The following is a 14,200-nucleotide window of genomic DNA, read 5'->3' as shown; positions in this document are numbered from 1 at the left end:
CCCAGTCCCGGCACGTCCTTCAGGAAAACACTAGAGAACTTCGCTATCGGTTTTTCAACTTTGGTTCCTTCTACCGAGCGTTGGTTGCAATGCCTAGCTGCACATCCTTTTTTTTTTTCAGTAGCCGGAAAGCTTGGATAGAGAATATTATGTGGATAGAAACGTTTTACTCCTTCACAGTGAAGCTAAATGGGGCTTGCCCTGGGCTCTAAAAAGTTACATTCTTTCTGAAATAATTCACTATAGCATAATAAGCAACCAACCAATCCATACCTAGAATTGCATCAAAGTCCATATACAGGACCACTAAATCTGCTAAAACACATAATCGCCAATGCTCATGTTGCAAGATATGTGTACTATGTCAATCATAACGACACTCCTATTCTGGGTAGAAACATACAATTTAGAGCCCATGGATATAAGTACAAGTCCACTCCTTCTAATAAACCAAAAATTATATAGCTCCGAAGTATAAGCGTGTAAAGAAAATACTCTAATCATACTTATCATGATTAAAGTCTTGCTATCACTAATAATCCTAATTAAATCATCGATTATGATTCGCAAGCATACAAATTATGCAGACTTAAATAATGCTAGTCCTAGAAAAAAATTTCTATGCTTTAACAAATGGTATCTAAGCGAACTCGGCCCATAGCCTATGTGGATTAGAAGACACGACAGCATGAATTCATGGAGGCTGAACACGAGCTGATCATGGTGGTTATGATTAGATTCGAATGAATTTGAACTCTTAGCCTGACGAGGATGTTAGGATTTGAATGGGGAGAGCATGTGAGAACTCGTGCGGACATATGTTTAGTCCCATATCAGTTATTCGCCAAGAAGATCTTGAATACTTCTACAGGAATAAGGAACTTGAAAAAATACCTTTTGGCTAGTCTTTTTAGGTAAGGTTTTGGGTTGCAACATTGCATGTCCTCAGAGGGATTTAAGCCTCAAAACATGCTATTGTCTACTATGTGCTTGACTTGTGCTTTCGGGGTGGGGTATAATACATAAAGTGGTATTAGAGCATAAATTTTAGAACTTTGGGGTCTTAATTAGTTAGAATAACTGATGTGAGATTAAATATACGCTCGTATGGGTCCTTAAGATTTTTTTTTTTTCATAAATATCACCTCGAAATCCAGATAGTGATATTATTACAATAAAATATTTCTAGCATAACATTTTTTTTAATGATAGTTCAAATAACCTTACAAAGTAAAAATACACGACCATCTTATCAATTCATTATCATGCACAGAGTATAGTGGGCGACGGTCTCCGGCATTGGCGAAGCAGCAATCTCGGCCGCTGAGTGGGAGACAGAGACGTCGTAGGGTAGAACAGTGAAGGAGCCTGAAGAGAATAGGATGACGTGAAGTATGGGAATGGGTTTGTTATATAGGAAGCGATGGCGATGAGGGAAGGCATTAGCTTTCCTAGAAGGGAGACGGTGGAAAGGAGAGTTGGTTGCAGCCATGGCAGCGAGTTCCGAGGCCCGTGCCGCTATTTTTAGCGGTGCGGCACTTTTTGGTGGGTGCCGCACTTTCTGGCGAGTCTAGACGTGTCGTAATATTGATCGGTAAGATGGTTAGCTCACTATTGCTCAGCCGGAACAATGGGGTGTCCGAACAGAGAATGCCCTAAAATTTTTTTTGCAAAATTTGAATTGAAGACGGCAAGATTTGCCAATCAATTTTTTGGTTGGAGTTGACAAACCAGCCGCCGACTTTGACTCAAGACCTAAGTGAACCTGATTTAAATGAACCGGTTCTTACAATTTTGCAGTTATTTTACGCATAATATGAACAAAAGCATTTAAACAAACAGGTTAAAAAATTTAATTCTTCTTTCTTAAAAAAAAAGTAGACAGGAAACAGCTTCTAATTCCTGCAACTAATCAGATGAATCACTTAAATAACAATTGAATGCTGCAAAACAGTACAGAATGAACTGTCCTGAGCATTAAAATTAGAAATACTAAAGGATTCCTAGAAAAGACTACACTAATAGATCAAGTGAAAAAGAAATGTGGTGGAGTGGGGTGGTCAAGGCATAATGTGGCAAAAGAACGGAAAATGAATGACAGGATGCAACCCTAGGCAGAAACGTACTCGAACGGAAACAATTTCTAATTATTGCGTCCGTTTTTGATTGCAGCAGGCATCACCTAAACGGGAGCACCAAAAATGGAGGAACGAGGCATCTAAAAGCTCGCTCACCATCTTCGTCGGGGATCCGGACGTGGAGGAAGAGAAGCCTGAAACCGGCGGTGTTGAAGCGGAAGAATGTATACGGCAAACTCAATACTTTTGTTTAAACACACACTGGAAGACCGAAATTTAAATTGGCGTGATAAAAAAGATGGATGATTCTCATGCCGGTTTTCAAAAAATATTCACCATAAAAGCAATGAAGATAAAAACCTCCGACAGCCTTACAGTAAACACTTAGACAAAAAATAGAAGCCACCCAAAACAATCTCCATTTTCCCTAGAGTTCAGAAAATTTCACTGCCAATCATGGTCATTTTTATATGACTGAAAAAGAAAATGTTGTAGCATTAATAACGGGATGAAAAGAATTCACTAGGCAAAATCGCTAATTAATTGCTCCAACAGACAACCTAAGAAGGCAGAAAATGATGAATCCCTCAGAATGTCCACCAGACAACAAGACAATACATCTATGATTATTAGGTAGCCTGCGACTTGTTGAGGATGACACCCTCGTATTTGACTTGGAACCACTTCATGGCATCCTCCTTTGTAACCCTGTGCTGAAGCCCAACACGAGACTTGCAGCGGCGGCGGCGACCAACTCTATAGCCGGGACGCTCCAATACCACAAAGAAATCCATCCCATATATACCCGTGGAAGGATCATACCTGTGCACAAGTCATAAATAATAATATTTGTGAAAGGGTTTTCTCGAACCAATAACTTCAGGTGAATCGCAAAACAATAAATATCTGAGAAGTCCTAACTGGACTGGCAAGCCTATCAGCCCAGAACCTACATACAGAAGTACTCACCCAAAAAAAATGTTCATGAAAACTAGTAGTAGAAGAAAGAAAATCCTTGGAAAAAATTTTGACAGTCCCAACAGATAGACATGGCAACAAAGTTTGCGGTAGCAATTAAAACAAAAAAAAAAGACACGCTTGAAGGAATTCGAAGCTGATGCAAATGCACTAAAGCTCAGATGGTTGCTTTATCTGCTCATGGAAGGACTTAAGAAAAACCCTTCTCATACAAGAGGTGTCAGAAATAAGCAAAACTCGTCATAGCCACCACAACAAAATTCATTTAAACCAATAAAAATGGGGAAGAAAGAAAAAGGAAATGCAGCATACTGTTTCTTTTGGAATCTCATAAACTTAAATCTTGTTTATATCATTTTAACTGCTTCTACAATAGATGATTTACTAATTTATGCAAAGGGAAAGTAGGTGGTGAAAGAGTAGGCTCAGAAGTTTGCTACTCTGCTCATCGAAGGGTTCCCTTTGAGCCCCTCTCGTACAAGAGGTGTCAGAAGAAGCATTCCTCATCACAACCATTCCCACCCAGTAATCAGTACCGGAATCGCTAGTTAGAATCTAAAATGTACCATTAAACTGTACAGTCATTAACTAGCTATGATTTATGATTTTTGTTGTATCAGTTGATTTATGATTTTTTCCCTATCAGTTATTAAAGAAAATTTTAAAAAAAAATGTAAATGAATGAATAATTTCATACTTGATTCCCAGATCAATGTGCTCCTGAATGCCAAAGCCGAAACATCCAGTATCACTAAAATTTCTCCTCAGCAACTCGTATTCCTTCACTTTCAACCCACTCTCGAGCAGTTGCATTGCCTTCTCACCTCTAACGGTGACATAACAAGCAATCTTTTCATTGCGCCGGATACCAAAAGACCGAACAGTATACCTGGCTGTATAATCAAAGAACTTATTATGGATATGTAGCTACACAATTTAAAAATTTCAAGTCAACATACAAATGTTATGAAAATGAGTTACCAACCTTTAGAGAAAACAGGAGTTTGTCCACTCAGTTGTTCCAACACCTGTAATCATATCATGAACATTAGAAAATGACAACAGAATGCATTCATGGTGCATGTATTATGAGAACTATAAAAATCACACACAATAGAATTAAATCCCCCAGTCATGAACTCAGGAGAAACAATATCTGCCTGACACAACTGTTATCCATTGAACAATTTTGCACAGCTGCATCTATCTCTAATGTCTAAAAAAGAAAAGGAAAAATACGGGAAAAAGGAGACCCGCACAAAGATATTACAGGCACCTTTTGGTAAATGCTGCTCATTAATATCTATATGCAGTTATGAGAATCAAGGACCCAAAATTGCCACATATAATTAATCACAGGCACCTTTAGATAATAATAACACCACAAAGAAACCCTCTTTCTGCATAGAAAAGAGAAAGACATTGGCAAGGGAAGCATTTAAGTTGTACACACTGATGCACTTCGTCCTTGAAAGCCTTTCTTAGGCCTTTAATTTAGCATTCAACCCTACTCTCATCGCATCAAAAAACCTTTTACCATATGATAAAACGCCATGAGATGGTCCAAATACCAGTAGACCGCACCAATACTGATGAGTGTAGAGAGACGGAGACTTAAAAATTCTTGGCCATGTTTTAGTGCAAGACTGAGAAACAACATGGGAAGGAAACCACCAATAAAAAAATAAGAAACATTCAACTCACTGTTGTGCCTAAAGCATACACTTATACTCCAAAACTTTGGCAGATTATTATTCCTTAATGACCACCATATTATGACACGACCATATATCATAGGATTTCTCTAAGAAACAACCAATCATCAAACAATGCCACCAAATTGCTTCTAAGAAATTTTCGTATGTATCCTTTATTCCTCAGCTTTTAAGTTGTATTTAAAGGCTAAATGTTCATATAACATTAATGCAAGTGCAATAACTTCTTAGCCCTTACAAATGCCTAAAATACTGTGCAAGTGGAATAAGTGGGAACCTTGTTAAAAGCATAGAGTATTGATGATACCGTTTTATGAGAATCTATTCTAGCACACGAGTATGGCCGGGCCATCCTTGTCAAATATTGTTCATCACTTCATCCTTTTCAACCCAACACACCCACCCAAAAAAAAAAGAAAAGAAAAGAAAAGAAAAATAATAAATAAATAAATTAATACAACTAATGCCTCAGCAAAGGCATTTACAATAGTTTAAGCTGACACATCATTGACATAGAAGTGCTTAGTCTATTGAGGAAGAAAAGACTCAGCTTAACACCACATCAAGTAACAGATGTTACAAAATTTGCTACCCCATATCTAACATGATTCAGTCCCATGCTATGCAAAGCGTAACAGTGGATGGCTGAAAAAATATAGCAGCAGAAATATTTTTCCAAAAGATAAACAGAACTCTTAATGACTGATTATTAATTAGTGTCAAACATCTTATGCAAGATGACCGTAAATGCAATCCTCTATATAACTTGTTTAGAAAAATGGCAGCACAGAGATCATGATCTCTACCATATGTTGGCAGCATAAGGCAGGAAATTATTATGTATATTAAAAGCCCAAGGTCAGATTTGGCATTTGTCCAAGATTACCTGATCTAGATGCATGACCAATTCAACTTAACATGAAGTGATATCAACAGTTTCAATCATAAAGGAAAAATTCACGAAAGGGAAATTTGTGCCAGGAAACTCATAAAAATATGTTTTGGGAAAGAACTGTTTAAAACTATTCACGGATTTTAGAAAAATAATACATCATGGACATGGAAGAGTGCAAAATAACAGTTACCACTATGTTGAAGATTGTATATGTAGCATTTGACAATTGTGTTACGGTGACTGTTTCGGACACATCAAATTGGAAAGAAGCAAATACATTATATTCTCCTAATTGACAAGTTACTTATATTCCCCTCCTGGGGCTTATCATGCTAAGGTTTATCTAAAAAGTTTTGGAGCTATATTTACGAACTTCCAGGAATATATCATATCTAACATAACCCATTACTAATATCAAAGAGACCAATGCTAACTTTATTTCCACAACACAAGTAATTGACGAACCCGATGGAACAAACTGATAAAACTTAGATGAAAAAGTTAATTTTCAAATTAATTTTTGATTCTTCGTATAAAGCATCTTTTGAAAGGTCCAACGCAAATGTTTTTGGACGGAAACATATTATTTTTAGTTCACAATCTTGGCATTCGGTATTACAAATCACCAGAAGTACCTATCCTTACTACTTTTAAAGAAACAAAAAAGAGATAATTTTTGCTCAAAATACATTTTCCTTCCTTTCTCACAGCTTCACAAGAATCATAAAAAGATAGAGTTTTGACTAATGATCTCTTTTCATCACCCTGGCACCCTAGCTAAAACAGGTGTCACCGAAAACTCTACCGGTAATAGATCCCGAGTCTCTAGATTGCAACAAAGATCAAACCGACGCAAGGGGGAGGAAAAGAAGGTTTACCTTGGCGGCGCGGGTGAGGCGATCGCCGCTCTCTCCGACGGAAATGTTGAGCACCAGCTTCTGGACCTTGATCTCCCTCATCGGGTTCGATTGCTTCTCCGACGCCTACAAGAGAGAGAAGAGATCAAGAAGGCAGAAGGAGAGATAGAAGGAGGAGAGGAAGACAGATAGGGAAGAGAAGGGATACCATCGCTGCGAGCTCGGCGACGCTCTCTGGATCGAGGGAGGGCGGCTCTCAGCGGAAAAGAGGGGGGCAACTCCGAGAGCTAAAACCCTAGGAAGCCTTATAAATGGGTCCTCGCGGAGATTCGATATGAGTCGCTACAGAAAGCTAGCTAGTGTAAGGATGCAGCGGTGGCCGTGGGATCGACATCAAACGGTCCGATCGTGGGAAGACAGGGAAATGGACCGGGGTGGCTAAGCCACCTGCCTAAATTTATTTTTTAACTTTGCGATTCGTAAAAGTATTTTCCAACGTTCCTTCGTTGCTTGATATCGATCCCACGCCTACTATTGATTGCGGTCTATGCATCGTCAAAATGATGGTCCCGTGAACAAATGGCAATGTGAAGCAAAAGTCCCATAAGTTTAGTAGGTATTTGAAGAGGGAACGACCAAAGGCCATGGAACGGAAATTTATATTTTGTCATTTCTTGTGAGAGGTGAAGACAATAAGGCTCCAATTTGTAAATTGAGACTCATTTTCCCTGAGGCTATATTGATTTGGTAATATCACAAGGCCAACCACATGTTAGATAGCTTGTTATGCTCAATCTGACTCAACTTGATCATATGTTCAATTCCCCTCATTAATTTGGTTCATTGAGTTTGCCTCTTTGAAGTGATAGAGGTTACAGGGATATAATTTTTAAGTTGTTTAGTCTGTCAAGATGTAGATAGACTCAGTTGTATTAGTTTACAACAATATAGTTTTTAAGTTGTTTAGCAGGCACTAAGCTAGACTTTGATGTGCATTTTTTTTTTGCATGCAAATATAGGATATTGATTTTTGAGATCTACTTCGCCCATGATTTGTTATGACATTATAAGCAAGGAAAATGATGCCTCAAATATTAATTCATAGGTAGGATTCGTCTTTGATAAAAGGAGAAAAGTTTAATAGGTACATAATTACAATTTGGCAATTCCATAATCAATCATATCTCATGTACTAACAATAATTTCGCAAGTTACACCAATCCTCTTATGTGACGTGGCAAGAGAATTGTTTATGTCCTCATAATATGAGCCCCCCAGGCAAGGCCGGCTCGAGCCTTAGGCGACTGAGGCGGTCGCCTAAGGCCCCCGGCCTGAGGAAGGCCCCGATTTTTTTTTTTTTTGCCTAGGATAGGAGGCACCGCTACAGTGTCAGTGCTTTCCGGCGGCAGCAGGCAGCAGGCTACGGGCTATAGGTAGGCGGGCAGAATTGACAAACAACGGGCTACAATGTCAGTGCTCCCCCCCCCCCCCCTCTCTCCCAGAGCTTTTTTTTTTTCTTTCCTGAACCTTTTCTTTGCTGAACCTCCCCCCTTGAGGCTTCCCATTTCTCAAAGCTTCAGTTTTTGGGCCGCCCCTGCTCCGGAGTCTTGTCCGGACCTCCTCTCCTCTCCAGACTCCAGCGACCAGCTCTCCTCGGCAGCTCGGCTCCTCCAACTTCCGGCCTCCGCCGCTCCAGCCTCCGGCCTCCGCGGCCTCTGGGCTCCATTGATCCCTCTCGATCTTGTCAGCGCCAGCGGTTCACAGACCACGGTCCACGTCCACCGTCCTCCGGCAGCCCGGCTCCGGCTACAAGAAGTCAAGAACCCGGGCTCCCTAGTCCCTCCTGGCTTCATCCCTCTCGATCTCGTCAACCTCCCTTTTTTTTCTTTTTTGATCTCTAATCTTGTTCTATTTTTTTTTTGTGAGGAGGGATTTGCATGTCTGGAGGAGAGCGATGCACCACTCGAAGTTGAGGACTTGAGGGAGGGGGGTTTTGGGGCGGGTGAGCATGGGGGTGAGGTGGTGACTGGTGAGGGACAGAGGGAGGAGGGGGTGGGGACTGTGGGGTGTCTTCTGGAGAGGGATGGAGGGAGCCAGCCAGGCGCCAGCCAGGGAGGAATTGGGTCAGGGACTCAGGATGGAGGCTGAGGGGTTTAGTATGGTGGTGTGGTGCCGTGGTGGGGGGTTTGGGCTGCATCTGGCCATTAAAGTAGAGGGGTGGGTTTTCCTGAGAATTGGGAGTGATATTGTGTGGTTTAATGAGCTCAACCTCCTTTTTTTTTTTTTTTTGTGATTGATTAGCTTTTCGAGGGGCCAGGGGGTGAGGTCTGTGGTGAGCATGATAAAAGAAAATGTCCTCTTCAACAAGGCCTTGGCTTGGGCTATCTTCTAATGTGATCAGGTATGTTGTAAATTTTTTGGGGGTAGGGCCTCTTCACATACATTGGAAAGCATTTGTAGTGTAGATGAATGCAAATAGCTAGGTTGTTAAAGGGTGCTGAAAGGTTTAGATTTCTAAACACTAATAGCTGAGCATAAATGGGCCCTATTCTCATAGCTTTTCACTACTTGTAAGCACTAATTTCGGAACATCTAATAGCTATTATTTTTAAATGAATTTTTAAAATATTTTGCATTTATTAAAAAAAATTATTATTTTTTAAAAAAAAGGCCTCTTTTAATGAATTCGCCTTAGGCCCCCAAATATATTGAGCCGCCCCTGGGCCCCCAGGCGGACCGTAGCATTGCTCATCTCGAAGACACCATGTTGAAGGTTGCATCTGAAAATTCTCTGTATAGATCTTTTTGAAAGATGACCAATTCCAACTCCTAGCTTCATTTTTCCTTTTCTTTCCTATTAAATTTCTACGCATGGTCCAAGGATATGCATTGGCTCGAGGCCAACATATTCAGGCTTTTACACCTTACTGCATTCCTATTCCGATGTGTTCGGTGCAATCTTTAGAGTTATCAGTGTATTTCACACCACACTGATTACCTGAAATTCCCATCTCTCAAATCTCAACATAATGGAAAATGCTCAATCCTGTACGCTTTTCAGAACAAACATAACATAGTGATAGAAACAAGTATTGTTAGCTACAAAGACCCACCAAAAGTTGATGGAAAAGAAAGGATCTGCAATGTTTTCCTTCTAACAAAAATGATCACAGAGAACTTTGGAAAGAAAAATGAAGCGTAAAACGTATGCTTGACTGTTAATGCACCGAGAGTCTCATCTCATGACTTCTCTTCGCTGACATGTAGTGCGAGCTTTGGCCGGGTATCTTGTACTCCATCCTCTAGCTATCTTTAAGGAGGTCGCCTACTAATTTCTTATCTCTGCTTCTTGCTCCTTTATCGCAAATGTTAGAGATCTTACATCCAAAGCTTCTGATAGTTCACCCTGAGCTTGCTGCCAAATTCAATAAGATAACAAAAAGCACAATGGCATGATTTTGTGAATGTGTTAATCTGCAAAAACTTCATCTTATAAAAAATGATTGCAGGACCGTCGATGTTGGAGTTACATCTACCAATCTGAAAATATTTTAATGAAATCACCCTAATTTTTTCTTCCACATTGGACCAAAAGGAGGAAAAAAGGAAAATGACGACAATGCGTCATGGCCTTCATAGAGGTATAATAACATGTGTGAATGAGTGTATCCACTTGTTTGTACAAATGTTCGAAATGTGCATGCAACATTAATAACAACTTCCATGGATGTTTGAATAGGAATTATGTGCAGAACATATTAGCAGTTAGATAATAGATTTAGATTCTCATTGATCAAACTCATTACCATCCAGCAACAGCATATACAACCCACCATATTGCCCATCCAACGATGCATCATATCCATTATATGCTGTTTAGAAACCAAAATGCTAGTTACAAGATAAGAACAAAGACCAGATTTTTCCTTTTTTCCTTTTTTGATGGTAGGGGTGGCAAGATGCCACCTGAATATTTATTACTAGATTTTTTTTCATTGGGTCAGTTATGCTTATATAAGCATGGTCATAAACATTATCACAAGAATTGAGGATCGAATTTTCGAATCTGTCTTAACTACGTAGTCCTATTAAGGGTTCCATCATCCATCCTCATTAAGAATAACTAAAGAAAACATTCCTTAACACGATTAGCAATATGAATCTACTGCCAAAAATTGATTAACCTCAACAAGTAAATGTTGCATTATGATGCCCAAAATAAGAAAAGGAAGCCAAAAGGAGAGGATAGAAAAACAGGAGAGACCTATGACACATGATAGTACCTTGGGGTACATTTATCTATAGCATGTAAATGTGGAATAGGGAGTTCGCATCGAAACCAGAAATGACAAGCATGCTATCTAAAACTTCCAACCTGCAGAACGCATGAAGGTTTGTTCTCTTCTGTTTTTTTTCCCCCTCCTACAACTAAAAGGAAATCACTATGAACTCTGGATGCTGATCAAAACCGATTCAGTTTAGGTGATATGTCCTTCAAAATAGTGCACCATTTCTACCCTGTCGATGTAGCAATCACTTCTTCTACTATCAGATTCCAGTCATGCTCTTCTCAATTCCCAATCAAGAAAAGAGATTCGAACATTATCATTAGGAGATTCTTTAATTATATTGATACTTTTAAGCAGAATGGCGGCAATTTAGGAGCTTCACATGTCATGAGTTTAAAACACACAAACCTTGGTACAGACATAACCCTTCCTAAGTCCTAACTTAATATGTTTGAGTATTTGACCCTTAGAGCCGTTATGTATTCAATTCACATATAATGTCAGATTTTAAATGTTCAATTGGTTATCTACGAGAATTTGACAGTATAAAGGCACATAAGAACCACTTCTCTACAGCAGTTGATGCATAAAAAATTCGAGCAAATATTTACATCTTATTTAAAACTAGGTCCTTTCTCAGAACAATCTATGTAGTAATTTCATCCTTCAAATCCGAACATGATGCAAAAGATGAACACTAAGAAATGTGAAATCCTGAAAAAGTTTTCTAATTCTAAGATTAAATTGAGATTTAATGATTTATTCAATTAGCTAACTGTTTTTTGTAATGTATCACTTATTACCTCTTCCAGCAGCTGCGCCCGCCGTTCCATCTCCTCGGTGGACAACCCCTCCGGCTTGTGAACCAGCGGCAGAACGCACAGGAGGTGCGACCGGAGGAACTCCGTGCAATGCCGCGCGAGGCCGCACGCCGGGAACGCGGACTGGCACCCGACAGGGAAGAAGGGGCAATTTACCATCCTCATCGGGCAAACGGTGATGCAATGGCGGTCCATCTCCCGCCGGACGAGGCTCTCCGGGCACCCCTGCTCGCACGCCACCACCCTGTATGGGCACGCCGCGTAGTGCCGCTCCCTGTGCGCCGCGCAGAACTTGGCCGTGCAGCCCTCGCTGTCGCACTCAGCCGGCCGGAATTCGCATCCGTTTTTATGCTCGGCCAGCGCTTTTTCCGTGTCGAATTTCATTCGGCAATGGAACTCGTTCTTGAAATCCAGATTCCGTAACAGAATTTCCGAGACGGACTCCCTTCTGTCGATCGGCCAGAATCGGTTCATCTCCATTTCTTGACCGAAATCGTCGATCTTGTCCTCCCGGGTGTCGCTCAGCAGCCAGCCGGAGACGCGGCCAAAGATGGTTCTTTTCGAGCTGGCGAAGTCTTCCATGAGGTCGGAGACGATGTCGGCCGGGTCGTCGGGCTTCCCTTCCGTGGGATTTCGATCTAGATCGGCGTCATCGGGATGAATTATCGATTCGGCGAGGTAGGTTTGGCTGCGTTGGGTGAGGTGCTCCACCATTTCTTTTCGAAGGTCGACGGCGACGTAGGAGGGGCCGGAGAAGAGGTTGCCGGCAGTGGCGTCGACGCAGGCGGTGGCGAGGCCGGGGAGGAGGAGCTGCGCGATCTTGTGGACCATCTCGGCGTCGCAGTGGGGGCAGGAGTGGGATGGGGGTGCGGCATCTTTCGCCGGAGGGGGATCAGAGACGGGCAGCTCCATTGGGATGGAGAGAGGGGGTGGGAAGAAGGGAAGAGAGGTTTTTCGAGGGAATGGGTTGACATGAGGAAAGGAAACAAGGGAGAACGAGAGAAAGGTGGCAATCCAGTCAGAGAATGCGGATCTGGATTCTAGGCTTCAGTGAAGCTTGATTGCACCGCGAAATCATGATCATGCGTTTCAGCAACATCGGTAACTATTTCTCATTCGGAAAAAAATATTAATGACTTTTCTTTTCTTTTCTTTTTTTAATATACATACATACCACGATTAGTCACAACAATTTAGTGTTCTTCCACAAGAATATTATGAGCCCCAGGAATATTATGAGCCCCAGGGATACTCTTCTCATATGTGATACTCTTTTTCCTATAACAGTCATGTCATAAGTTCGCCGCCCGACTGTAATAATCAACCTTGAGTGATGGTCCGGAATAACATTACCTTTTTTTTAAAAAAAAGATGATACGTGCAGCTTCATATATGTTTGTGGTATAATATGATCTTGTACATTTTATGTCAATCTCAGGAGGAAATTTTTATGCATACATTATAACAATCGAGTCGCCAACAATCAAAAGTAAAATTACCAACCATAGAGAACAATAATTTTTTTTTATTTAAAAAAGTAAAATCAGAAAGATGCGCCAAAATATTATCATTTCTCCCGATGAAAGTTCAATGTTCAAAATAACCCGTTGAAATCATTATCGACCATTATGATAATTATAACAGCAGCTGCTTATTTCAATTTTGAAATATTAAAAATAATGGCTGCTAGAATCGGAAATTACAGGCAATTATGAAAAAAATTACTAAAATAATGGTTAAGAAACCTTGGACGCCGTATGAAGGGAGATTCTTTTGTATTTCCTTCCCTTGTTTCTCGACAAAATAAGGAATGGAGAAACAGCAGCACTCATTTGCATGCATTCGAAGGCCAAGATAATCTTCTTCCCTGTCGTGATCCTTGCACGGCCACGTACGTTTTCGACATGGCCGGCGGACATCGTCGTGGAGGCCTTGGGCTAACTTTCGCATCGTCCGTCGGGTGGATGCATGTCAGATGGATGCATACCAGGAGAGGATTGGAGGGAGGGGTTTGATCGTGAATAAAACTGATGATACCAGTAGCGATCGAAGAATCATCAGGCGGTCGGACGACTCACCGCCGGTGGAATATATTCAGAGCCTGGAGACTGTGACTGACCATGCATGGTCGCACACGGCCGCCGGAGCAAATTTACATCAAGAAGAAGCTGGTTGCTGAGGTGCCGAGGAGTGGAGTAGCTGGGGTTGGGGGTGCAAGGCCGGAGCGCAGGGAGTTGCTGGATGTCGCGCAGATAGACAAGAAGACCCCTGAGGCATTTGGAGATGAGGAGGCCGAGGTTATGAGCTCGATCGATGCATGGGAGAGATGAGGCGGAGAGGGCAATCAACAGGAGGCTGGGTCATCTCATGTTATATATGGGAAACCCTGTCCAGGAATTGATGGATGGATAGATGGTCTTCAGTGGACTTACCAGCTTCCTTGCTGAAACTCTTAAACCATTCTTGAAAAAAAAGAAAAAAGATAATGGGAATTCATTCTTTATGCAAAACAAGAAAAAAAGAAGAAGAAGATCTAAGTCTATAATACTATTGCTTAGAGCAGGAGG

The 14,200-nt window shown here is 41.0% G+C and overlaps 2 protein-coding genes and 2 non-coding genes across 4 annotated transcripts; all 4 read right to left on the bottom strand.

The window, feature by feature from the left end:
• Nucleotides 1-2,520: 2,520 nt before the first annotated feature.
• LOC103711522 (large ribosomal subunit protein uL5-like) lies at nt 2,521-6,850 on the bottom strand. The gene is made up of 5 exons (XM_008797693.6): nt 6,732-6,850; nt 6,545-6,649; nt 4,042-4,084; nt 3,754-3,949; nt 2,521-2,900 (listed from the first exon to the last, which is right to left on the bottom strand). Exons 1-5 carry the CDS (start codon nt 6,732-6,734, stop codon nt 2,708-2,710), a joined length of 540 nt encoding a protein of 179 aa, XP_008795915.1. The 5' UTR covers nt 6,735-6,850; the 3' UTR covers nt 2,521-2,707.
• LOC113463018 (small nucleolar RNA snoR1) lies at nt 3,211-3,304 on the bottom strand. Its single transcript, XR_003386555.1, has one exon. It is a non-coding gene; the product is annotated as a small nucleolar RNA snoR1 (small nucleolar RNA).
• On the bottom strand, nt 3,479-3,570 carry LOC113463019 (small nucleolar RNA snoR1). Its single transcript, XR_003386556.4, has one exon. It is a non-coding gene; the product is annotated as a small nucleolar RNA snoR1 (small nucleolar RNA).
• Nucleotides 6,851-9,577: 2,727 nt separating the features above from the next.
• Nucleotides 9,578-12,713, bottom strand: LOC103711521 (uncharacterized). The gene is made up of 2 exons (XM_008797692.6): nt 11,616-12,713; nt 9,578-9,938 (listed from the first exon to the last, which is right to left on the bottom strand). Exons 1-2 carry the CDS (start codon nt 12,543-12,545, stop codon nt 9,852-9,854), a joined length of 1,017 nt encoding a protein of 338 aa, XP_008795914.3. The 5' UTR covers nt 12,546-12,713; the 3' UTR covers nt 9,578-9,851.
• Between the last annotated feature and the right edge of the window lie 1,487 nt (nt 12,714-14,200).

This window comes from Phoenix dactylifera, chromosome 15 (genome assembly GCF_051530095.1).
Source record: "Phoenix dactylifera cultivar Ajwa chromosome 15, Ajwa_hap1_PhDact_Kaust_v1.1, whole genome shotgun sequence".
In the NCBI taxonomy this organism is placed as follows: domain Eukaryota; kingdom Viridiplantae; phylum Streptophyta; class Magnoliopsida; order Arecales; family Arecaceae; genus Phoenix; species Phoenix dactylifera.
This window is presented reverse-complemented; position numbering and strand designations above follow the sequence as displayed.

What these genes read in the sequence shown, in the direction of transcription:
- LOC103711522 (XM_008797693.6), bottom strand. An exon ending in AACTCCTGTTTTCTCTAAAG is followed by an intron (nt 3,950 to 4,041) that starts GTTGGTAACTCA and finishes TTGATTATACAG; the next exon opens with CCAGGTATACTGTTCGGTCT. An exon ending in CACATTGATCTGGGAATCAA is followed by an intron (nt 2,901 to 3,753) that starts GTATGAAATTAT and finishes ACTTGTGCACAG; the next exon opens with GTATGATCCTTCCACGGGTA.
- LOC103711521 (XM_008797692.6), bottom strand. Translation starts at nt 12,545, where the DNA reads ATGGAGCTGCCCGTCTCTGATCCCCCTCCGGCGAAAGATGCCGCACCC. An exon ending in GGGCGCAGCTGCTGGAAGAG is followed by an intron (nt 9,939 to 11,615) that starts GTAATAAGTGAT and finishes TGAATTTGGCAG; the next exon opens with CAAGCTCAGGGTGAACTATC.